The sequence below is a fragment of the Pan paniscus genome, chromosome 11 (genome assembly GCF_029289425.2).
Source record: "Pan paniscus chromosome 11, NHGRI_mPanPan1-v2.0_pri, whole genome shotgun sequence".
NCBI classification, from domain to species: Eukaryota; Metazoa; Chordata; class Mammalia; order Primates; family Hominidae; genus Pan; species Pan paniscus.
In genome coordinates this window covers 83467525-83494661 of record NC_073260.2, presented here as the reverse complement: position 1 = coordinate 83494661, position 27137 = coordinate 83467525, and the positions used below count along the sequence as shown (strand labels likewise).

General features: G+C 41.5%; 1 protein-coding gene across 1 annotated transcript in view; it reads left to right on the top strand.

Annotated features, from left to right (window-relative positions):
* SLC28A3 (solute carrier family 28 member 3) overlaps window positions 1-27137 on the top strand; it is a 64432-nt gene that overhangs the window by 4774 nt on the left and 32521 nt on the right. Inside the window, exons 2-3 of the mRNA XM_003809182.6 lie at window positions 22797-22892; window positions 26542-26627. Of these exons, the coding sequence (XP_003809230.4) occupies window positions 22797-22892; window positions 26542-26627 (182 nt within the window). The remainder of the gene's footprint in view (window positions 1-22796; window positions 22893-26541; window positions 26628-27137) is intronic.

Here is a 27137-nt window from a genome sequence, read left to right as displayed (position 1 = left end):
CCTCAGCCTCCCAAAGTGCTGGGATTACAGGTGTGAGCCACCGTGCCTGACCTAATTTTTGTATTTTTTTTGTAGAAATCGGGTTTCACCATGTTGCCCAGGCTGATCTCAAACTCCTGAGCTCAAGTGATCTGCCTGCTTCAGCCTTCCAAAGTGCTGGGATTACAGGTGTGAGCCACCGCACCAGGCTGATTTTTTTTTTTTAAATATTACTTTGGTGGCCCCATTGAAAGTGCTTGGAAAAGGAGAGCGATTTGTGTGTGGCTGGGACATCCGTTGGGAAGTTACTGTCATAATCCAAACCAGGCTAAAGGCAGTGGATGCAGACACTGGGACGGAGGTACTAATACTGATGAGGTGACCCCTCCACAATGAAATTCAGGAGTAAAGATGAGGGCCTAAATGCTGCTCTGGCTCTGAAGATTTCTGTTTTCTCCTCTGTAAAATAGCATAATAATGGTACCTATCTTGGGATTGTTGAAATAATTGAATAAGCTAATATTATATATGTATAATGGACATTTTATATATATATATATATATATATATACACACACACACACACACACACGTATATACATACTTGTGAAAACAGTGCCTGGCACATAGTATGAACATAACAATAGCAGCTTTTGATGCTGAGCAGCTTAAGGAAAGTGTGGAGTCAATGTTTCCAGCTTGGGATGTCAACTTGGAAGTGATTCCCTTTGTTTATTTATTGCTGTTGTTTTACATAGAGACAGGGCTTCACTCTGTCACCCACGCTGAAGTGCAGTGGCACAATCATAGCTTATTGCAGCCTCGAACTCCTGAGCCCAGGCAATTCTTTGACCTCAGCCTCCTGAGTAGCTGGGACTACAGGCACGTGCTACCACAACTGGCTAAGTTTTTTTATTTTTTATATTTGTAGAGACAGGGTCTTGCTATGTTGCCCAGGCTGGCCTCTAGTGATCCTCCCATCTCTTCCTGGGTTTCCCAAAGTGCTGAGATTACAGGTGTGAGCCACCTCACCCAGCCTCAGGCAAGGCTTTATTTAGGTAGAAAATCTAGGAATAAAGTTAGAGCAAAAAAGAGAGTGAGTTCTCTTTGAGGCCTGTTGGTTGAAATTAAGTTGACTCCAGGCATCTTCATGAAGGGGTAGATGAAGTAGGAAGCTTGTAGCATACGTTCCCCTGGAGCTCAGAAGAGGACACACATTTGGGAGCTGTTAGCATAGATATGAGCGTGGATAAGACCACTGTGAGGGAAGCCTGGGAAACAGTAGCGCTTAAGGAGTGGGGAAGTTAGAGATGTCAGAGAATGAAGCAGAGGGCCGCAGGGAGAGAAAGAGCAGCAGAACCAGGAGAGGGGTGATCTGGAGAAGTCAAGGGAAAGTAGAACCACAAGTCAACAGAAAAGACTCCAAAAGGACAGAGGAGTCTATAGAGTGAGGCCACGGGTTCACTTGACTTGCCAGCTAGGAAGTTACTGGTGACGCTAGGGTTGGGGAAGGAGGAGAAGTTTGTGTTATGAGTGGGAGTTAGGCTAGGAAAAATGGTAGCAGAATGAACGCTCTTCTGGTGCAGTGGTGGTGCTAGGGAGGGGCGGGGAAGGGGAAGACCTAGGGCAGGCAAGGGCAGTTGTGGGGAGGTGTTTTTATGTTAAAAAAAAAAATTCGTTGTGAAATACAACATACAGAAAAATACTTAAAAACAAATATACAACTTATAAGGCGAACTGTCACTCAGGTCAAGAAACAGGATATTGCCATCCCTCAGGGTCCAGCCCTACACATTTCATCACTGCTGCCTCCCTTCCCTGGGGTAAACCCAACCAGGGGTGACTACTGACCCAAATGTGGGGCAATTACTTCCTTGCTTTTCTTTATACCTTAACTTCTAATTATGAATCCCCAAGCAGTACTTTTGCCTGGTTTTGAACTTTATATAATAGAAACACAAAATGTATTCTTTGCTTATATTGAAACTTTTTTTTGTTTGTTTTTTTGAGACAGAGTCTCGCTCTGTTGCCCAGGCTGGAGTGCAGTGGCGTGATCTTGGCTCACTGCAACCTCTGCCTCCCCAGTTCAAGTGATTCTCCTGCTTCAGCCTCCTGAGTAGCTGGGAATACAGGCATGAGCCACCAGGCCCGGCTTGTATTTTTAGTAGAGACGGGGTTTCACCCTGTTGGCCAGGCTGGTCTCAAACTCCTGACCTCACGTGATCCACCCGCCTTGGCCTCCCAAAGTGTTGGGATTACAGGCGTGAGCCACCATGCCTGGCCATCAGCTCTCTAAGATTCACATGGTGTTGCATGTAACTGCAGCTCATCCCATTTCATAATGCACAGGATTCTGCCATGTAAATATTCCACAACTTATACATTTTGCTGCTAGTGGACATTTGCGTTATTAAGTTTGGGGTTTTTGGAGCTTCTACAAACATTGCAGCTAGGGTCACTGTTATCCATGCCAGGGGGAGTATCTGTAATAAATTTACTCTGGGGTTGTACTTAGGAGTGGAATTGCTAGGCCACTGGAATAAACATATACTTTCAACTTTGCTGATAGTGTCAGATTGGTTTCCTAAGTGATTTTACCAATTTACACGCCTATCAGCAGAGTGAGTATTCCCATTTCTCATCATTATTCAGCTGACCTTTTAATGTCAACCATTCTGGTGGGTGTGTAGCAGTATGTCATTGAGTTTAATTAAAATTTTCCTGTTATTGGTTGTTAGATGCCAACTTTTTAAATATTTGCTCAACTTTCTTGCCCATTTTCTCTACTGGATTTTTTCCATTTTTATTTGAAAGAGTTCCTTAGATGTTCTGGTTACAAGCCTATGAAAGGAAATTAAATTTTGGGACCCCAAACTCATTTAACCAAAGGGAAAACTCAAGCTGGGAACTCGGTCACGCATACCTGTCTCCCCCTTTTGGTTCCTAAATAAGATGGCTACAAGATGAAAAGCTACACGCTTCCTCCATGTTTTGCCCACAAGGAAATTCCTGGTGAGCTATAAAAAGTTCACCATGGCAATGTAATTGATAACTTATCTTTACAGGTGCAGTCACCCCAGATACAAATGCATATCTGATTGTTCCCCTACCCCATTTCATCTGTATTATCTTATGTAAAATGCAGATTCTCCACATTTTTCCTTTGCCCCCTTTGTTTACGTGAAAACTGTGTGCTTCTCACTATCCCGCCCTTTCTCCTTTAAATTTGGAGCCCTCAAAATCATCTCTGGAGAAAGGGATAGACCTGTCTCCCAGGCAGTTCCTTAACTTTGGCAAATAAATCTGCTAAAATGATTGAGACTTGTCTCATCATTTTCCTCGATTGACAAGCCCTTTGTCAGTTATGATTTGTAAATACCTTCTACCACTGTGAAGCCATCTTTTACTCTAATGGAATATTCTGAGGAACAAAAGTTAATTATATTGGTCCCATTTAGGAAACATTGGGACAAAAGTTAATTATATATGGTCCCATTTAGGAAACATTGCTTCTCTTTTCTGTATCTTGTCTAAAATATCTTTTCCAACCTGCAAAATCATGAAGATTTTTTTTTTGAACAAGTGTAACTCTTTATTAAAATAAAATTGTTTTTATTAAAGAAATAGATAAAAATGATTAAGTACAATCAAATGGCTCCAAAAGCCTTACAATGAAAGCAACAGTCCTGCCAGTTGTTCTTTCCAGAGGCAAGCACTTCTCATTCTCTCAGTTTTTCCTTCTGGTAGTTACCTTCATGGGTTTTTCCAATTATTATTTTTTTAGTTTTTCAAGTGAATGCATATATTAATACATGAAATTTTTAAAAGCCTCTTCAGTTTATAATGCATCCTAACAGTCCCCTGCCCTATCCCTCCTAATTCTCCAGAGCAATGACTTTTAACTCTTTTAGCAATGTCCTCTATTTTTTTCTCACGTAACTACTTAGGCATTTCTTGATTGTTTTATACATTATATAGTGATTTCTTGATATGACAGATGAGGATTTAGCTCTTACACCATCACTGTCTTCACTTTTCCTCCCATATTGTCCCAAAGTAGTTACCAGATTTAGAGGCTAAGCAGTCACCACTTCATTATGACAATGTCCATATTGCTCATTGTTGAGAACAACAGGGTATTATGCTCTAAAATCATTAGGATATTTTCTAAAAGCTTATACTTTCATTCACATTGAGGATCTCTATTCCCCCTGAAATTGAGTTTAATGTATAGTGTAAGGTAGGAGTCAAGTTTGCTTTCCACATGAACATCCGCTTATTTTGGCATTATTATTTTTTAAATTTACTTTTAACACCACTCAGTGATCAACATTGCTTTAAAAAAAAAATCTTTTCCCCACTCCACAGATATTTTGCCATGTGTCCATATTTGGGAGAGGCTTTTTGGAACAGGGCAACTGAAAGATTTTTCCAAACTCAGAGGAGATGGGGAAGAATCCAAATAGATGGAAGTTAACAGCAACAGAGGTCAAAACAGTTCAGAATTTCTAAGAGGAAAATGCAGGAATGTTTTTTAACACATTTATTAAAGGGCATCTCTTGGAATTCCAACTCAAGTTTCCTCCTCCCTATGAATAAGCAATCAATCTTGCCACAGGTGCTCTCAGAGGCACAGAACCCAAGCTTGCTCTGAAGTTAGTTGGGTGGAACCCACTTACGAAAGTCTTGGGAGAGGACTAGGCTGGGGAAATGGGCCTCACTCTGCACAAACACACAGGAAAGGCTGAGTTACTCCATGAGTAAGCCAGTCAAGCAGGTTTGGAGAGTTTGTTAAATGGAGGTCACAATTTGGGAGATCATGTAAGTGTAAGTCCCATTAGGGATCCAAGCCTGCTGGAGTACAGGTGTAGACTTCTTGTCAAGCAGGTACTTTGAATACAAAAGTTCTAAGGTAGGAAGTAACTATGTTATGTAGGGAGGAAGAATATTGTTTCTCCTTAACCCACTAGCCTGGGAAGTCAACATGAATCACATTGAGTACTCTTTCACATTGCCCAAGAGGCGCTCAGCTGGAGCTTCCTATATTCAATTAAAACACACACACACAAAAACACATGACAATAATTTGCTTTTGGGAAGGAGGTTAAAAAAGAAAAGTATATTCTCTACTCTTTCCTCAAGTTTGCATGATCACACCTAGACTTATTTTTAGGGGAAAACAGTGTAGGGGATTGTAAACCAAGTCACTTCCATGGCATCTCAGAGAGAGACGGTATAAGGATTTAGTTTTTCTTCATTCAAACACTCCTGAAGTGATTCCCCTTGAAATTGAGGAGCCACTTACTCATCAGTGTTGAGGCACTGGAAAGAAAATAGAAAATAATTAATAATGTAGATAAAGATACATTTTTGCTGAGGGCTAAAGCAGAACTTTCTAATATATAACACTAGCCAGATATGTAATTTAAAACTTTTCTGCAAGCCCATTAAAAATGCAAAATAAAGTAGGTATAACTCTTCACCGTATTTTAACTATATTTTATGGAACCTCATATATTGAAATTAATGAAATAATTTATATTTGTTTCATACCAAGTCTTTGAACATCCGGTGCATATTTTAAACATACAGTACATGTCAACTCTAATGCTACATTTTTATCAGAAATACTTGATCTGTTTTTAGATTTCATAAAATGTATATTTGTAAAAAGTAGATTCATAATCAAGTTGTTCTAAACATGCCTGTTTTTCAATACATGGATCTAATGTTCAGTTTTTAATTTAAATTTAAATTAGTTAAAATTAAATTCAGGTCCTTAGTCATATTAGTCACATTTCAAGCACTCAGTAACCACTTGCCACTGATGGTTATTCTATTGGATCACCCACATAAGCATGTGTTTTTGGTTTTAGAGTTCATACACACACACAGATCTGGTTATCCTTCCTCTTTAAGGACCTAACCACCAGATTTATGCCAAAAAATTAAAGTAACAACTTTACATTTATTTCTGTAATATCAGTAGTAATATCTCCTCTTTCATTCATGAATTTAGTTATTTGTCTTCTCTCTTTTTTTTCCTTGGTTTCTTTTTTCCTTGACATTTCCTTGTTGGGAGGTTTATGGTTAGTAATTCAATCTCTTCACTTGCTATTAGTTTTTTTGAGCTTTTTTTTTCCCTTAAGTAAGTTAAGAACCAACTTTTGGTTTCATTGATTCTCTCTTATGTTTTTCTAGTCTATATTTCATTTGTCTCCATGATAATCTTCATTATTTCTTTCTTTCTGCTAACTTTGGATTTAGTTTGTTGTTCTTTTTCTAGTTCATTACAGTAAAAGATTGGATTATTGATTTGAGATCTTACTTCTTGATAATATAAGCAATTACAATTATAAAATTCCCTGTAAGCACTGCTTTAGCGATATTCATAAATTTTCGTATATTTTCATTTTTGTTATTTATTTATTTATTTGTGATGAGGGCCATGCTATGTTGCCTAGGCTGGCCTCAAACTCCTGGGTGCAAGCAATCCACCCACCCCAGCCTTCCAAGTAGCTGGGACTACAGGCATGCATCACTGTGCTCAGCTTTATTTTTCTTTCTTCTTCTTTTTTTTATGAGACAGAGTCTCACTCTAAGCTTTATTTTTATTAATTCTCTTTTTTTTATAACACAGAGTCTCACTCTGTCACCCAGGCTGCATTTTAATTATTATCAAACTATTTTCTAACTTCCCTAATGATTTCTTCTTTAATCCATTGGTTATTTAGGAGTGTGCTTAATTTCCTCATAATTTATAAGTTTCCCCCAAATTGTGGTTGGGGAAGACACATTATCTTTCAATATTTTTAAATTTATTGAGATTTGTTTGGGCCTAACATGTGATCTAGCCTGGAGAATGTTCTCCATGCAGTTGAGAAGAATGTGTATTCTACTTTTGTTGGTGGAGTGTTCTGTATATGTCTATAAGGTCTAGTTGGTTTATATACCACTGTTCAATTCTTGTATTTTCTTACTGACCATCTCTCTAGTTCTAGTCATTACTGAAGATGGGGTAATGAAATATCCAGCTATTGATGAACTGTCTACTTCTCCCATGAATTCTGTCAGTTTTTGCTTCATGTGTTTTAGAGCTCTTTTATTATATACATATATGTTAACAATAGCTCTTTGATAAATTGACCCTTTTGCCATTTAAAATGTCTTTTGTCTCTAGTAACAATTGTTGTCTTAAAACCTATTTCATCTGATATTATTGCCACTCAAGCTCTCTTTGGTTACTATTTGCATGTTATATCTTTCCCATCCTTTTCTTTCAACCTATTTAGGTCTTTGAATGTAAAGTATGTCTCTTGTAGACAGCATATATTTGGATCATGGGATTTTGTTTTATTTTGGTTTGTTTGTTTGTTGGAGATAGGGTCTCATTCTGTCACCCAGGCTGGAGTGTATTAGGGCAGTCATGGTTCACTGAACCCTCAACCTCTGGAGCTCAAGCAATCCTCTCACCTCAGCCTCCTGAGTAGCTGGGACTACAGGCACCTGTCACTGTGCCTGGCTAATTTTTGTTTTTTGTTTTTTGTTTTTAGAGTCTCACTCTGTCACCCAGGCTGAAGTGCAGTGGTGTTATTTTGGTTCACTGCAACCTCCGCCTCCCAGGTTTAAGCAATACTCCTGTCTCAGCCTCGCGAGAAGCTGGGGTTACAGGTGCCCACCACCATGCCCAGCTAATTTTTGTATTTTTAGTAGAGATGGGGTTTCACCATATTAGTCAGGCTGGTCTCAAACTCCTGACCTCAGGTGATCCACCCGCCTCAGCCTCCCAAAGTGCTGGGATTACAGGTGTGAGCCACCACACCCTGCCTAACTTTTCTATTTCTTATAGAGATAGGGTTTCACCATGTTGCCCAGGCTGGGATCAAGCAATTTGCCCACTGTGGTCTCCCAAAGTGCTGGGATTACAGGCATGAGCTACCACACCTGGCCAGATCATGTTTTTTTTTTTTTCCTTTTTAATTTTATTTTCAGATCATGGGTTTTTAAAATCCGTTCTTCAAATCTCTGCCTTTTAATTAAAGGGTATAATCCATTTATAGTTAATGTAGTTACTGATAAGATAGGATTTATATTTTTATTTTGTGTGAATATGTGTGTGTGTGTGTGTGTGTGTGTGTAGTCTTTTCCCCCTCTATTACTTCCTTCTTTTGTGTTAAATAGATATTTTCTAGTGTATTAGTTTAATTCTTAGATTGGCTTGTTGTTTTTCCCAACAGTTACCACCACCTCAGGCAGCTACCTATGTTAAACAATTGCTACCAGAGAAACAGTACTGGGTGAACTCTGAGTCCGATCAACTAAAGATGGGGGATTTTATTTTATTTTTCTTTCTTTTTTTTTTTTTTTTTTGAAATGGAGTCTTGCTCTGTTGCCCAGGCTGGAGTGCAGTGGCACAATGTTGGCTGACTGCAACCTCTGCCTCCTGGGTTCAAGCAATTCTCCTGACTTCCTGACTTAGCCTCCCTAGTAGCTGGGATTACAGGTGCAAGCCACCATGCTCGGCTAATTTTTGTATTTTTTGTAGAGGTGGGGTTTCACCAGGCTGGTCTCAAACTTCTGACCTCAGGTGATCCACCTGCCTCGGCCTCCCAAAGTGCTGGGATTACAGGCATTAGCCACCACACCCAGCCAAGACAGGGAGGAGTTTCTAAGGAAATGCAAAATAGATCAAATAATGGCAGTTATCTGAGAGTTGGACTTTGGGGTAACTCCAATCTCATTTTACCCCCTTCAAAACGGCTAGACTCCTAGTTTTCATGATTGCAGGGTTGTTGAGGCTATCATGAGTCTGTGTAGAAGGAAACAGAACTAGGATAATTTAAGACACCACAAAGCATGATGTTCTGAGATTCTGAGTCATTTTATTTGAAAAGCATTCTCTGGATTGCTGCAAGTCTTTTTTTTTTTTTTTTTTTCGGTGTTCTGAAAAAGTAGTTTTGACAGTTTTGTCAGTGTGGTGAATGGTACCAGCCACATTTCTAGACTAGAATGCTTTGGATGATCAGTCAGGAGTAGGACAAGAGCCAAGGTTTTCAAGATTACAGCCATCACCACTGCCTTTTACCAAAACTGGGGAAAAAAATTGAGGCCCCTAATGGTCACAGAAAAAGAAAAGGAGAAAGAGATTGAATTCTGTTATTTCTACCATAAGGGTCCCGAGAGAGATGCCCTCCTAATTTTATTTTATCTTATTTTATTTTTCCCCTCTTGATTTTAAGAGAGTTCTTTTGAGGTGCTATGTTTTTTGGGTTTTTTTGTTTTTGTTTTTTGAGACAGAATCTTGCTCTGTCACCCAAGCTGGAGTGCAGTGGCATGATCTATCTTGGCTCACTGCAACCTCTGCTCCTGGGTTCTAGTGATTCTCCTGCCTCAGCCTCCCGAGTAGCTGGGATTACAGGCGCCACCATGTCTGGCTAAATTTTTTGGTATTTTTAGTTGAGATGGGATTTCACCGTGTTGGCCAGGCTGGTCTCAAACTCCTGACCTCAAGTGATCTCCCCACATTGGCCTGCCAGAGAGCTGGGATTACAGGCATGAGCCACCACACTTGGCCTGAGGTGTTATGTTTTGATTGAACAGAGAGTAAGACCTGTTTGTTGTTGTTGTTGTTGTTGTTGTTTTTAATCCATCTATAGGCCTAGACAGATTGCCACAAGGATGTCATGTCAGGAATGATTGGAAAATCCCCAATTCAGCCATGAAGCCACAGGCTTTAATTGGCTCACAAGGCAACGTGTTCTGCAAGCATATCCCCAAACTTCAGAGAGTAGGCTGCAGGGAGGTTTCAGAAAAATGCTCTTACTTCAGTTAGGATAGAATCAAGACTGGTTCTCAAGCTCTAGGTTTTGTTTTGTTTTTTGTTTTGTTTTTTTCTTTTGATAACCTTGGTACCAATAGGCTCCAGTTTTATTTTTTATTACTGATGATAAAATCTCCACTCCAGTTAATTACTTTAAAACGATAGTGGTGGTCCCTGCTGAACCATCTTGTTCATACATTGTTGATGTTGAATGGAGAAGCTGGGCCATGGATGCTTCCTGAGCTCTTATTAGTCAGATTAAAAAAAAAAAATTCAAAGGTGAGTGTATCTGGAATTTTATATAGAATAGAAATGATTAAGCATGAATTCCAAATCTGTATTATTCCACAGAAGTTTGGAACTCTCTTATGATTGCAGATACATGCAGACAAAAGCACAACACGATTTCCACTCAAAGCCACGATTCTGGATCTTTGATAGCTGCTACTTCTACCCCACACAAGGACTAGGTATTTAACCTAGTCCTTATAAGAAGCCACTTACAGCCTTGGCATGATTAGTTCTCTTCTTTTTCCTTTAAAAGGACATTTAAAAAATAAAATAAAATGGTATGCATGTCTTGTGTTGTTTGAAAGTAAAATGGAGATAGAGATTTCTTAGGAAAATGCTGTGAGTCACCTGGCTAAGGAGTCACCGGTCAGTGTTCAGAAAGGAAGGGGATGATTACCGGGAATGGGTAAGTCAGGAAGCCAGGAAATGCACCTGAAGACTTCTCAATCTTCCTTCTAATATCCTGGTTCAAAACTTTGTTTTTGTTTTCATTTTCTCTGAGGGCCAAAACTCTTTGACATAAAGTATGGCAATTATTGATTCAACAAAAATTTATTGACATTGTGCCAGGCATTATGCTAGGAGCTGGAAACAGAAAGCTAGTTTGGTTAAAATTAATTAAACAATGGCAAACCAACACAGCACAGTCTGTGAAAAGTCTCATTCATGGCAAAACGTGACCTCACCTACTTTCAGGGTCAGGGAGTCACTCCATCTTCCAAACATTTCAAATGAACATTTAAAATTTTATATACTTTTATGATTTCATTCATTTATTCAACAAAGTATATTGAGCAACTGCTCTGTGCTAGATGGAAGGAAAATACTAGGTAGGGCACAAAAGATATAAATCCCCAAGCTAGCATGTCAAGCATTATTTTTTTTCATGTTACATTATGTGGAAAAATCAAGGCCTAGAATGGGAATGCAGGATTCCAAGACAGGACTCCATTAAAAAAAAAAAAAGGTAGGAGAGGCATGAGCTAGGAGATAAAAAGAGTAGTAAAGAAAGGCAAACAGGAATAGACACCAGTTCTCTTGATTTACCTCAGGGATCCTCATTGATTGCAAAATCTTGGTTTCTCAAATCCAAAACCAATGATAAGTTAAGCTTAAAACTACATTTGTAAATTCTGTGGACTCAGGAACATTCCAGAATAAACTAGCCAGCAACCTCATAAGGGGTTGTAATTAAAGTAATGGTAAACATTCCTCCATAAAACGTGGCCCTAAAGTAAGCCATTCATATGAGGCAAGGTTGCTTTATACCATGGGAGAGGGTCGGCTGTAGTCCAAAAGGGGCCAAGACAGGCAAATCTGCTTATTTAATGATCCAGTTGCCTTACTCTCCTGACCTGCTCAACTTTGACAGAATACCAAAGGTTCCAAACAGCACAACCTATGAAGATGTATGGTCATTCACTGACGGGTCCTAGTCCCCTGTCAGTTTCCCTGCCTTTCAATCACATTACTTTACAGTTTCACTAGCTTTTAAGACTTTTTTTTTTTTTTAAGACAGGGTCTCACTGTGTCACCTAGGCTGGATGTGGAGTGCAGTGGTGTGATCTCAGCTCACTGCAACCTCCGCCTCTGAAGCTCAAGCAATCCTCCCACCTCAGCCTCCCAAGTAGCTGGGACTATGGGTGCATGCCACCATGCCTGGCTAATTTTTGTATTTTTAGTAGAGACAGGGTCTCACCACGTTACCCAGGCTGGTCTTGAACTTCTAAGCTCGAGCAATCCACCTACCTTAGCCCCCAAAGTGCTGGGATTACAGGTATGAGTCACGGCACCCAGCAAAAAACTTTTTAATTTTTCTAATTTAATTTACTGAGCCCTGATTTTCGCATCTACCAAACTCCATTGTTCAGAAACATTTGCAAGGAGGAAGTTGGTTAGAGAGTACTGGCCTAATTTGTGCAGCCAGGGAGGTTTGAAAGAAAAATTGCTTAATCAACGATCTGACCCATACAGATAAAACAAGTTGGGAGCACCGGTCTATTTACATAGTGTGCTGGGTCCAGCAAGGAGAGGATAGAGAGACAAAGGTGCCCACAGTGACATGTTTAGGAGCCAGCAAATGTTAGGCTTCCTGTTGGCCCACATAATCACTTCCTTGTTCCCCTACAAAGCATGAGGTCTTTAGGTCAGAGAAGAGGAAGAAAGAAGTAGGAGAGGAAGGATTTAGAAAGCACAACAGTGGGTAGGAGAGGTAGCTTGTAATGCTTCTAGTAGTGACTGTACTGTACAAGGCCTAGACCTTGGCGAGAGATCAGTGGCCTCTCATTAAGGAGGACATGGGAGAGGGAGGAAAGTGATGAGCTTCTGAAGAAAGCCAGATTTGGAGGGGAGGGGGATGTCATTGGGGAAGGTCAAGGGAGGGTGATAGATGAGGGGTGTTAAAAATCAAGTACTGGGGTGGGGCACAGTGGCCCGATTATATCCTTGTTTTTCTTTCTCATGCCTGTAATCCCAGCACTTTGGGAGGCTGAGTGGGTTGGATCACGAGGTTAGGAATTCGAGACCAGCCTGGGCAACATGATGAAACCCCGTCTTTACTAAAAATACAAAAATTAGCCGGGCACAGTGGCACATGCCTGTACTCCCAGCTACTCTGGAGGCTGAGGCAGGAGAATTGCTTGAACCCAGGAGGTGGAAGTTGCAGTGAGCCGAGATCATGCCATTGCACTCCAGCCTGAGTGACAGAGCAAGACTCCATCTCAAAAAAAAAAAAAAAAATCATGTACTGAATCATAAAAATGACAAAACATAGGTTCTTCAGGTGAAGAGTTGAGGCTTTATTCAGTCTGCCTGGATTTTCCAGGCCCACCATGTAGGCAACTCATCTATTTCTCTATACCTGTTTGCTCATCTAAAAATAGGTATACTAATACTCCACATCGTATACTTGCTGGGAAATTCAGGTAATGTACTGGTGCCTAGCAAATGCTCAAATATCAGCTATTAATCAACCATTTAGTTGGGGATGCTGGTACAGGCCAAACCAAATCTTGAAACCTAGATGTAAAATCTGCCTCTTCCTATAGCAAATACTGCAATCCATTTATGTGAGGACTATGGAAGTTGCCAGCATGCCACTCTGAGTAGTCATCATGTCAGCAAAATATAAAAAAATAAATAAATAAAACCTCAAATTCCTGAGGTCCCTGCCAGCCCAGGAGAGCGTGGCTGTCCTTGTCTTGCCTCATCAAAGGACTTTCCAAAGTTACTTTTCTAACATCTTGAGCCATTCTGATCTATTTCCTATTTAGTCGAATGTATTTCTTAAATGTTTTATATACTGTAAATTCATTCTTTCTTTTTTTTCTTTTTTCTTTTCTACTCTGTTGCCCAGGCTGGAGTGCAGTGGACAATCTTGGCTCACTGCAACCTCCACCTCCTGGGCTCAAGCGATTCTCATGTCTCCCAAGTAGCTGGGATTACAGGCATGCAACACCATGCTGGGCTAATTTTTGTATTTTTAATAAAAACAGGGTTTTTCCATGTTGGCCAGGCTGGTCTGGGACTCCTGACCTCAAATGATCCTCTCACCTTAGCCTCCCAAAGTGCTGGGATTATGGGCATCAGCCACCACACTGGGCCTCATTCTCTGTGCTTCTAATTTGAGTAATTTACATTTATTTACTTAGCACTCTTTGGAAAGAAGAGCTTGATGGTCAAGGTGATTTTAGAAATCACCAAAAAGTAACTTTTTTCCAAATGTAGTCCTGAGTTTGATTTCATAGAACAGGAAGGAAGATCCCACGTTGTGATACCTGCTGCATAAATCAATGATAGCAGAAGCAAAACATGACTTTGAATTAGCTTAGGGGCTATTCAAGATGTTCCAAGATGAAGGTGTCATTAATGATGTCCAATGTCTCTTTACACTACCTTTATCTCTCCCTCTCTTTTTCTTCTTCTTCTATCTTATTCCAACAATAGAATTTAATAAAGACCTGAAGCCATATTTCCTGTTCTTGAGTTTAGAAGTCAATCATTTCATGACCACTCTGACCAAATTGCTTCACAGACAGGTGTTGTTAGCCTCTTAATATCTTTTACTGTGCTGTAAATAATATGTAGTATATAATGTTTCTTCTTGTTGTTGTTGTTGAGACGGAGTCTCGCTCTGTCTTCCAGGCTGGAGTGCAATGGCATGATCTCAACTCACTGCAACCTCTGCCCCCTGAGTTCAAGCAGTTCTCTTGCCTCAGCCTCCTGAGTAGCTGTGATTACAGGCGCTCACCACCACACCTGATTAATTTTTGTGTTTTTAGTAGAGACCGGGTTTCACCATGTTGGCCAGGCTGGTCTCAAACTCCTGACTTCATGATCCACCCACCTCAGCCTCCCAAAGTGCTGGGATTATAGGCATGAGCCACCACGCCCAGCAGTGTATAATGTTTCTTTTTTTTTTTTTTTTTTGAGACGGAGTCTCACTCTATTGCCCAGGCTAGAGTGCAGTGGCGCAATCTCGGCTCACTGCAAGCTCTGCCTCCCGAGTCCAAGTGATTCTCCTGCCTCAGCCTCCTGAGTAGCTGGGACTACAGGCGCCCGCCACCACGCCTGGCTAATTTTTTTGTATTTTTAGTAGAGACGGGGTTTCACCATGTTAGCCAGGATGGTCTCGATCTCCTGACCTCGTGATCCGCCCTCCTCGGCCTCCCAAAGTGCTGGGATTACAGGCGTGAGCCACTGCGCCCCGCCTATAATGTTTCTTAATCTCACAAATTTTGAGGATCAGGAACCCTAAAGGAAAAAGACTTCCCACTGTTGGTCTAGTGTGCCCATTGTGAAAGCATTTTTATAAACAAAAAACAATCTATAATCACCTTGCAGTCTGAAAGTTGATGCCTTCAGACTAGGAGTTTGCCTATTAAAAACAAATCAAAGAAGCAAATGAGAGTAAGAATAATCTTGGTTTCCACTGATAGATTCAATGAGATTATATCCTTGTTTATCTTCTTTCTCATCTACTGGAAGGTGTTGTGCTGGTGAGAGGATTTCCAGTTCACCGTGGCTAAACAGGTCACATCTTTAGAACTTCAAACACAGTGGACTTTGTTCCAATTAACTCCTAGAAGTAGCACCTTGAACTTTTTAGTAGTCTTTAGCACAACTATAATTAAGTAATCAATTGTATAATTCATGGTTGAAAGCTTTTCTTTTTTTTTTTTTTTTTTTTCTTTTGAGATGGAGTCTTGTTCTTGTCGCCTAGGCTGGAGTTCAGTGGCACAATCTCAGCTCACTGCAACCTCTGCCTCCCCGGTTCAAGCGATTCTCCTGCCTCAGCCTCCCACCACCACCCTCGGCTAATTTTTGTATTTCAAGTAGAGACAGGGTTTCGCCATGTTGGCCAGGCTGGTCTCAAACTCCTGACCTCAAGTGTTCCACCCTCCTCGGCCTCCGAAAGTGCTAGGATTACAGGTGTGAGCCACTGCGCCCAGCCGACAACTTTTCTTCGAAACTCCCTGAGAATAGGGACCACATATGCAATCCCCCACACCCAAAGCAGTGTCCGTCCCATAGTAGGTGTGCAATAAATATTTGTTGGACAGAGCCCCAGGGAAGCACATATAACATTCAGAGTTAAGCATAAAAGGCTGATACAGCACAGGAAAGGAAGGAGGAACAGTTTAAGTGGAAGGAGGAAAATAATAAAGTGTGATATCACAAAAGTCAGGGACAGATCATTTTAAAGAGGAAGTAGTCTATGGTGCATGATGAAAACTGAATTTAGGGACATGGAAATCATTGTCTTTGGCAAGGGTGATTTCCATGGAGTAGTAAACGTGCAGGCCAGGCCAGGCACAGTGGCTCACGCTTGTAATCCCAGCACTCTGGTAGGCCAAGGCAGGTGGATTATTTGAGGCCAGGGGTTCAAGACCAGCCTGGCCATCATGGCAAAATCCTGTCTCTACTAAAAATACCAAAAAAAAAAAAATGAGCAGGGTGTGGTGGCATGTGCCTGTAGTCCCAGCTACTCAGGAGACTGAGGTATGAGAATCACTTGAACCCGGGAGGTTGAGGTTGCAGTGAGTCAAGATCATGCCACTGCACTCCAGCCTAGGCATCAGAGCGAGAATCTGTCTCAAAAAAAAAAAACAGTGCAAGCCAGGCTGGAATGAGTAAACATAAGTAAAAAGTACAGCTAGAAGATGGACAAAGGATACTTATCTATGAATTTTTGGCTGCAGGGCAATAAAAAATTAATAAAGGTGCAAATATTAGTGTTCAAGGGGGTCAGGGGTTAAGTAATATCGTGTATGGGAAAGCACAGCACCATGGCTGGCAGAGTCATGAGTGAAGGCGTGGTCACATTGCTCTCAGGACAGCTTCTCTGTGAGTGACTTTAGACTTCTCTGGTCTCCTTCCCAAATGCATAGGAAGTTCTTATGGCAGTGTCTTTCTCTACTCAAACAAATCAGCCTAAGTCAGAAAAAGGCAAGGAACAGTAACGGGAAACTAGAGCCAGTTTGAAATAGTCACACATTAATAAACACAAATGATCAACACAAGTATCAAAAGCAACAATAAGAGTGAAAGATAACCCAACAGTCGCAAGGGTAATGGTGTCTTGGAGTGGACAATTCTGCATTTGTGACTTTTTACAAAATAATTTTTATGTTTTTATTTAAAAAAATAGAGAGACAAGGGTTCACCATGTTGCCCAACCTGGTCTCAAACTCCTGAGTCCAAGTGACCCGTCTGCCTCAGCCCCCCAAAGTGCTGGGATTACAGGTGTGAGCCACTGCACCCAGTCCATGATGACTTTTAACTAGCCCCCAGCTCTGGAAACCCTGTATTTAAGGAAGAAATAAAAATATACATCAATGCATTTGGAACAATTTAACTCAGGCCTTTTGGTCTTATTCTTGATATGGTTAATATCATAGATAAATAAAGCTGAACACTCATTAAAGTGATGAAGATGGATTTCAGTGAGTAATAAACTATTGCAGTAGGGAAGAGGGCCCAGCGTGACCTGAAGTAGGAAATTGGCCTACTTATCCTACCTCCTACGTTTTCTTTTCCTTCCCCTTCAAGTAGCCTTCTAATGATTTTTTCTACATTGGCAGAGGACATAATGTTTATAATTTGTTCTAGAATCATAATCCCTGGCATCGTCTTAGATTTTATTATCAAATAGATTCAAAATGTACTAACTCTCTTTTTGTCATAATTTCTCCATTTATCATTTGTATGGCTTCTTCCTCTAGCAGTTTCTTCAAGAAAGCTCATGGAAACCATATTCTTTTTTCTTTTTTTTTTCTGAGACAGGGTTGCACTTTTGTTGCCCAGGCTGGAGTGCAATGGCACAATCTCAGCTCACTGCAACCTCCGCCTCCCAGATTCAAGAGATTCTCCTGTCTCACCCTCCCGAGTAGCTGGGATTACAGGCACAGGCCACCACGCCCGGCTAATTTTTGTATTTTTAGTAGAGATGGGGTTTCATCATATTGGTCAGGCTGATCTCAAACTCCTGACCTCAGGCGATCCAACCTCCTCAGCCTTCCAAAGTGCTGGGATTACAGGGGTGAGTCACCACGCCCGGCCTGGAAACCATATTCTATGAGGACTCACATGTTTAAACTTTCTTAAAACTCTTATTATAAACCTTCCTTTAAGTTTTCTCCTTCGGGTACAGCACTCTCTCTCTTTCCCCTTTCCCTGACATTCCCATACATATGGGTTTCCTCTGCCTCCTGGCTCACAAAGTTCCCAAGGGAAGAATGTTAACAGTGTTCTGAAGCCATAGACATTGCTAGTGTTACAGCCACTCACAGCAGCATACAGAGACTTGACTTCTTGCACCCAATCCAAAGATCCCTCAGCATTGAAAGGTAACAGTGAGCCCCAGGCTGCCCACTGGGTCTCTTGCCACAGGTACTGCTGCTCCTTACCTGGCCTCTAAACCCACACAGGCAGGCAGGTAAAACAAGAACATCTCTGGGGAATGGTCTAGCTAGTGCCCATTAACTCACACTAAGGATTATGCACAACCGAGACTTGAGCCAGAAAGTTACATGAACCAAGTGAGTCAAGACCAATAGATAATGATCAAGGACTTCTAAAATACAGTCTTTGAAAATGCAATCATTCCTAGGCAAAATCCATGCAGTCGAAGAATAACATTTAGAGAAAGGGCCTTAAAACATTTGACATTGGTAGATGGTAAGAGTAAAAAAAGAGTTGAAGTGGGGTATGATCCCAAACAATTTTGAGAGATCAGATTCACCAAACAGATGTTGATTTTGATAAGTCTAATTTCAAATACAGAGGACAACACGACTGTAAATGCCCCAGAACAAGCGAGAAGCAAACTAAACCATGAAATTAACTTAATAGTCAATGAGCACTTACTATGTGTGCCACTGGATGGAGCCACCCAACTTTGTTAGGTAGGTACTGCCTCCATTCCCACAAGAAGCAAGACCACTGAATGAGTGCAAGACCACTCATGCAATTTGCTCTGGCAACCAGGCCAGAGCAAATTCTGTAGTGAAGAAAGGCTCTCCTAGCACAGTGGTGGTACCTCTGCAGCAGAAAAACCCCCACCACAAGAACTGAGAAATGGAAGCCAGGCTGTGTGATTACAGCACAGTGCCAGGGAGAGGCTGAAGAATGTCAAACCAGCCATGATGACAAGACATGTCCACAGAGGCAGGAGTCCCCACCCATGTTACTCAAAGGATATATTCCACTTAAAACCAGCGTACAGGGCAGGAAGACCACTATTGTGGCTTGAGAAATGACCACAGAGCCTAGGTGTACTAAAAGCGGCCACAAGCTTCTCTGGAAGTTTCAACACTTCTGTAATTTATACCTTTGTCTTTTAATATCTGGAGTTCAAATCAGGCTTTCTAAATTCTAATTTCCAAACGGAATTTAATTCCTAGGCAGACTACTGTGTCTTTTGATCTTCACCAGGCCCAAAGAATCACTCCTCTATAGGCACAAGATGGTCTGGGGAGGGACAGTCTGGGCTGAGATTCTACCCCAGCCATTTCTGGCTACACAACCCAAGTCAAGTGATTTACTTATCTTTGCCTCAGTTTCCTCATCTGTGAAAATGTGGATCATGGTACCCACCTCATAGGCCTCTTGGAGTTGTTGTTGTTGTTGTTGTTGTTGTTTTGAGACAGAGTCTTGCTCTGTCGCCCGGGCTGGAGTGCAGTGATACGATCTTGGCTCACTGCAACCTCCGCTTCCCTGGTTCAAGCGATTCTTCTGCCTCAGCCTCCCAAGTAGCTGGGACTACAGGTGCCCGCCACCACGCCCAGCTAACTTTTGCATTTTTAGTAGAGACGAGGTGTTACCATATTGGCCAGGCTGGTCTCGAACACCTGACCTCATCATCCGCCCGCCTTGGCCTCCCAATGTGCTGGGATTACAGGCATAAGCCACCACGCCCAGACAAGAGTTTTACACAGTGTCTCCTGTCTACTAAATACTGTATCATTTGGTGCAAAATAAAAGCAAAAACCAAAAGTAACAAGAGAAAAGTTAGTTTCATCCCAATAAAGTTGAGGTGGATGGTACAGAGCCGGGGTGAGCCTCCTGCTCAAGGCTTCCAGGGACCCAAGTTCCTCCCAACTCAGCACCCTGACATCACAAGGATGTGGGCCTTGTATCCATAGTCCAGTTGGAACCATCCTCACACTGGGCAGCAAGACAGAGGAAATGACAAAAAGGAACAAGTGCACCTGCCAGCCATCCCTGGCGGAACATTCCCCGAGCTGCCCCCAACAGGGCACCCTTTCTACTTTCATTTCGTTGCCAGAACTTAGTTGTAAGGGAAGCTTGGATATGTAATCTTTTTCCTAGGTGACCGTGTGTCAGCTAACATTCTTTGAAAAGGGATACCACAAATAGGGGAGTCATTTTAGAAATTTCCAGTGTTCTAGAAGTTATTATATGGTTTAGAAAGTGAAAGAAAGGAAGAAAATAAAAATGCCTCTGTCCATCTCTGCCTCCCTCTAATAGCCACATAGAAAGTGCAAGATCAAAGAGATGGTGGGAAACAAACCCCAGGCACAATGTACTCCTGGTTACTAGGCTGTCCCTTCAAAGGGGGCTCAATCAGGACCCTCATCTTTTAGCACACCTAACAACTAAAACTAACTAGAGAAATTAAATGTGTAAGCTGTAAACGGCCTAGACATACTCACAATGCAATTCCCTCACCTTTCTTACACATTCAACAGAGGGATAGATTTTACCATGAGAACGCAGTCGTGGTTGTAGGGCGTTAAGTGTGCAAAGGTATTTAGTAATGTGAGTTGCTAAATAAATGGAAAGAAACATTGAGCTAAGACATTATCTGGGGCCCCATATCACAGCCCCACGACTCTAATTTAAAAAGAAGAAGAAAGACAGTTGTCTTAATGGTCATTTTCCAGGTACCAGTCAATATCCACAATAACCCCACTAATTCTGTTGGAAATCCTCAAGTGGGAGATATTGTTCTTCCAGAAAATACTAAAAGGCCAAGGCGTATACTCTGTTGGGGGCAAAATAAGACTGTTACACAGTGGAGAACAAAACCACACGTGCTCTTGTTGCCACTTAAAGGAGTGCCCACTCTATCCCTCAACACACACACCTTCCGCTTTCATTAACTTTAAAAACGTAGGATCCACCCCTGTGTTCCACCAGTAGTTTTCAGATCCTGCCACCAGGTGGCAGGAGGAATCAACGTCAAGAAGCTGAATCTCCTAATAGAATTAGAAAATGTCAGGATTCCGGAAGGATCCGCAAGAACCCCAAATCCAAACTGTGTTGTATGAATGAGGGAGTTAAGGCTTGAGAGAATGTGGCCTGCTCAGTAGGGACCCTAAGGACTAGCCCCTCAGTGACCTGTGTTCTGTTACTCCACCAACTCATGCTTGGTTTTATTTTTAACTTAGTATTAAGGAACATTTTAGCATCCACCAAAGTAGGAGAATAATAAAATGATTCTCCGGGTACCTGTCAGCCAACTTCAGCAATTAGCAACATTCTGTCATCTTCCCATACTATGTATATTTTTTCTTTTCATGCTGTTTTTTGTTTTTTGAGACTGAGTCTCGCTCTGTCGCCCAGGCTGGAGTGCAGAGTGGTGTGATCTCAGCTCACTGCAACCTCTGCCTCCCAGGTTCAAGCAATTCTCCTGCCTCAGCCTCCCAAGTAGTTGGGATTACAAATACCTGCCACCACGCCCAGCTAATGTTTGTATTTTTAGTAGAGACGGGGTTTCACCATGTTAGCCAGGATGGTCTCAATCTCCTGACCTCGTGATCCGCCCATCTTGGCCTCCCAAAGTGCTGGGATTACGGGCGTGAGCCACCACACCCAGCCCATGCTGTATTTTTATACCAAGAACCCAAGGGTACTACATTGCTGTGCTAATGCAACATTAAAATTACTGTGGGTCATTAATTCAAAACATTGTTAGTGTCTGCTATATGCAAAGAACTGTAGGATATAAGCAACTGTAACAAAAAAGGAAGTATGGCACAATACTTTGATGCATGAATCTTGAACTGTAACTTTTTTTTCATGTTTATTCATTCTTGTGTTTCAGTAAGTAGAAAACGCAATACAACTTGGAATTGCAATATTTGCTGGATCCCTGGGGCCAGTCAGAGATCTAAGTTAAAATTAGAGTCATACACTTGGTCTTTGAAGACGCAGTCATAGTCCTTGGGCTAACAGAAGGCATTTCCTGACACCATTTATCCATTACCTCACTCTAGAAAAGGGCAAGTTGAAATGAGATGGGAGAAATATTAGATACCTCAAAAAAGATAAAAGAGACAGGAGACAGGTCCAGTGTTTGTCACTTCTGGAAACAGCAGCTGAGGGGTCCGGACGGCCCTATAAGAGCAAATCTCGTTCAGTTCCTTAAAGTAAAATCAAGACAGCCTCACACACACACAAAAAAGGGCATTTTTCTTATGATCATTACTGCCAGAGATTGCTTTAAACCAAAAAAAAACCCATTTCAACATTTCGTAAATCTAACATCTAAGAATAAGGCTATTCAGCCTATGGTTTACCATGTTTTAGTTCATTTTATAAGTTGAAAATCAGTGTGATGTGATAGAAAGGAGAGTGGAAACCTGCCCCTGGTCCCAGCTCTGCCTATTGGAAAGTTATCAGGCCTAGATGAGGGCAATTGTCCTCATTCCTCTCTTCCCCTGGACCACTTTTGTATCAGAACAAAACAAAGCAAAAGTCATATGTTTCTTTTCTTTACTTTCTTCTCTTTTTTTTTTTTTTTTTTTTTCAGGTAGAGTCTTGCTCTGTCGCCCAGGCTGGAGTGCAGTGGCATGATCTCAGCTCACTGCAACCTCTGCCTCTGGGGCTCAAGCAATTCTCCCACCTCAGCCTCCCAAGTAGCTGGGATTATAGGTGCACAACACTACGCCCAGCTAATTTTTATATTTTTAGTAGACACAGGATTTTGCCCAGGCTGGTCTCCCCTCCCACTTCGGCCTCCCATCATGCTGGGATTACAGGCACGAACCACTGTGCCCAGCCGATCATCTGTTTCTTTACAAGCCCAGGATTTGTCAGCTGTTTGTTGAATCAGATGCTTCATCTGAACACCTAATCTTTGTTTGTCTCATCCTCCAAATTCCTCTAGGTATTTTTCATGAAAGAACATCTGTCTTTTGGCTGTAACTTTTTATTTTTTCAATCTGCACTTTTTTCTTAGAATGAAGAAAACTTTCTTGAGAACGAGAACACATCAGGAAACAACTCAATAAGAAGCAGAGCTGTGCAAAGCAGGGAGCACACAAACACCAAACAGGTACAGCAAGACTGTGGTGCATGACTCTAGTACCATGGCAACCGCTGCACAACAGGCACCTGAGAACAGTGGGCACAGAAAGCATGGCGCCCCACTGGCAAGCAGAGGAACAGATTAAGTGGTAATTAAAGTGTGTGGGGGCATAGTCGTAAAGAAAACACACACGCCCAAACAAAGAGATTTTGTTTTTATCCACCTGTCCTCAGAGTTCCCTGATGGGAAGCATCACTTCACTATTAGGAGTTCCAAGCTCCATCTCAAGGAAAAAGGCATTGGCTTAGACAAAAGCATCTGAGCTTTAACGTAAATGACAGAAACAAGAGGAACCCTCTACTATGGTTCTAAATCTGGGTCCATCATGCGCTCGCATTCCTTAGTAGCTTTATACCAGTCCGAGGGATTCTTGCTTAATTTCACTTACATGTTGAATTCTGGACAGGAGTTTATTTAAAGATGGCTTCCTGTTGCAAAAAAGGTGAACAAATTACCCATGTAGGTCACCCCTTAAAAGGTAATTCAGGGCCAGGCACGGTGGCTTATGCCTGTAATCCCAGCACTTTGGGAGGCTGAGGCGGGCGGATCACTTGAGGTCAGGAGTTCAAGACCAGCCTGGCCAACATGGTGAAAACCCATCTCTACTAAAAATACAAAAATTAGCTGGGCGTGGTGGCGTGTGCCTATAATCCCAGCTACTCGGGAGGCTGAGGCAGGAGAATCACTTGAACCCAGGAGGTAGAGGTTGCAGTGAGCCGAGATGGCACCACTGTACTCCAGCCTGGGTGACAGAGCGAGATTCTCAAAAAAAAAAAAAAAAAAAAAGAAAAGGAATTTGGGGTGCCCACTAGTGTGTCATTTTGTGAGGAGTTTTCTCGTGGTAAAAGAATCACTTTTTTTAAAGTAGACAATTTGGAAAACTTATTGTAGCAAAATTTGGAAAACCAAAAAAGGCTTATAATTCAAGAAAAAAAGTCAGTGCCTAACATTTTGGAACACAGCCTTTTTTAATGCAAACATACACCCACATGCATATGTCATCTGTATTGGAATCATACCATGCATAGTACAGTGTTTGGTAACTGTCTATTTTGCTTAATTGATTGTAAAAAATGTTCACTCCACTAAGTATTCTTCAACAAACAAAAAAGAAAACAATACTTATGTCCACATAAAAACCTACACATGGATGTTTAGAGCAGCTTTATTTGTAATTGCCAACACTTGGAAGTAACCAAAATGTCCTTCAGTAGGTGAATGAATAAATAAACTGTGGTACATTCAGACATGCAGTGTCTTTCAGCACTAAAAAGAAATGAACTATCAAGCCATGAAAAGACATGAAGGAGCCTTAAATGTACATTACTGGGTAAAAGAAGCCAATCTAAAATGGCTACCTATTGTGCGATCCCAACTATACGACATTCTGGAAAATGCAAAACTATGGAGACAGTAAATAGTGCTTTCAAGGCATCAGGGGGTGGTAGGGACAAATAAGAAGTGTGGGGTTTTTTGTTTTTTTGAGATGGAATCTCGCTCTGTCAGCAGGCTGGAGTGCAGTGGCACAATCTCAGCTCACTGCAGTCTCCACCTCCCGGGTTCAGGTGATTCTCCTGCCTCAGCCTCCCGTGTAGTTGGGATTACCGGTGCCCGCCACTGTGCCCAGCTAATTTTTTTTTTGTATTTTTAGTGGAGACGGGGTTTCACCATGTTGGCCAGGATGGTCTTGATCTCCTGACCTTGTGATCTGCCTGCCTTGGCCTCCCAAAGTGCTGGGATTACAGGCATGAGTGACCACGCCTGGCTATAAGAAGATTTTAGGGCCATGAAACTAGTATGCCTGATACTACAATGGTGGATACATGCCATCATACATGCGTCCAAACCCACAGAATGTACAAGACCAAGAGAGTCTCACTGCAGACTTTGGGTGATGGTGATATGTCCATGTAGGCTCCTCAGTTGTAACAAATGTACTTCTCTGCGTTCATTTGATAGTGGGGAAGGTGAGGGTGGGTAGACAATACATGAAAAATCTCTATACTTTCAGCTCCATTTTGCTGTGAACTTAAAACTGCTCTTTTAAAAATATTTTTAAAATATTTTTTTCATAAAAACAAAAATTTAGATATTTTTCAATTATAAATGAGGATATGAAGGCTGAGGAGTAGCTACTGGATTTGATAGCAATGGGCCTTGGGTGACATTGGCAGGATGCATTCAGCAGAAGCACAATCACAGTGGGTAGAGAAGTGGGCAGGGTGTGAGGAAGTGACCTCCAAAGAGTAAACACAACTCTCTCCAGCGGCCTGGCTGTGAAAGGAAAGAGCGATGCAGATGTCCCATGATTGTGGGAGTCAAGGGAGATTTGTAGTTGTTGTTTTTAAAACATGAGAAAAGATGGAAAAATAAGAGACAACAATAGTAATGTTAGATATACCATAGATAGCAGGTAACTTGGGGTACTTTCACTGCAAGAAAATAATAATGATGATCATTTAAATCAAATATTTACCAAACATTGACTATTGGCTAAGCTGGGAATTAGATAGAAATAAATAAATAAGACTCAACTCCAGCCCCTCCTCAGAAGCTGCAGCTTGGACTCAGCTGGTCTCTCTTACAATTATCCTCGCACCTTCCTTGTTCCTAGGGTCCAGCCCAGAAAAGGAAGGTAATCTGAATCAGAAGAACAATGGAGTTTGGCCTCGTGGAATTATAGGATTTTTGAGAATTCTTTCATCTCAGACACACACTAATGATTTATTTCTATGATTTCTGTTAAAGAGAATCAAAGGCCACATTGGATATGACAGAAGACAAGTGCTGAGATTTGACATTATGCTTCTTAGAGCACACTCAAACTGCTCCACCTCCATCTATTTCCTCCCCCACCAGCTTCTGTACCATTGGTTACAAGAGCCAGGCTTATTATTTGAGACATTATTGGAGACTGGAGACAGGTAGGAAATCCTCTGCCATCCTGGAAATAGGATGGGTCATGGATATTTGAGAGCTCAAACTGTACCTAGAAAGATTGTCCATGAAAAAATGGGTCAGAGATATCCTACACTCAATTAATTAGAGCAAGGGCTAGCTGAGTAAGGGAAATAGTCCCCTTTAGCCCAACTGATAAAAGGATCCTAGTTCCCAAGGGGAGGCTTATTGGCTCTTGAAGGTGCCAAGCTAGTGTTCATATTCACAGACCAAGCCTTGGGCTGCCGGGGAAATAAATCCAGCTTTGGTCTCAGTCATTTGGAAACCGGGGCTGGCAGAGTACTAGGGGAGATTTATGCAGCTCCTGGTATTAACTTCATTTAGTACTTGGCTGAAAACAGAGATGGGGTTGATTGATTACAAGAGAGACAGGAGCAAAAAGCACAAATATGAGCCTGTTCCCTTAAGAAAAGGAGAAAATACCAACAGCTCCTTTGGAAGGAAAGGAAGAGTTCAGTATGAACCTGGCATTTTTTGTGTGAGATTATAAGCCGGGAAAAAAAATGTCTGTGCAGTAGATAATAGGAGCCATCTTCTTGCATAATAATTTAAAAGGACCTATTGAAAGTTCTTTGCCCGAGTTCTGAGCAATGAAACCAGGGTCCATTATGCCCAGGATGCTCATTATTCCATCTCTGCTCCAATGTTTGATTTCCAGGATGAAGAACAGATCACAGTTGAGCAGGATTCTCCAAGAAACAGAGAACACATGGAGGATGATGATGAGGAGATGCAACAAAAAGGGTACAGTCTTTAAAACAGGGAAATAACCAAGCCTACCTCCTGTTTGGTTTTATTACTTTGTTTTATCCCCATTTGATTTTTTTTTTTTTTTTTTTTTTTTTTTTTTTTTTTTTTTGAGATAGAGTCTCACTTTGTCACCCAGGCTGGAGTGCAGTGATGCGATCTCGGCTCATTGCAACCTCCGCCTCCCAAGTTCAAGCGATTCTCCCATTTCAGCCTCCCGAGTAGCTGGGACTACAGGCACATGCCACCACGCCTGGCTAATTTTTGTATTTTTAGTAGAGGCTGGGTTTCACCATGTTGGCCAGGCTGGTCTCGAACTCCTGACCTCAAATGATCCACCCACCTCGACCTCCCAAAGTGTTGGGATTACAAGCATAAGCCATGGTGCCAGGCCTCCCATTTGATTTTTAACACTTATTATAATTTATTAGAGATTGTCACCACCCATCCATCTACCCTCCCTACCCAACACCCTTTCCAGAAAAATTAATGAAGCTTTAAGATGAT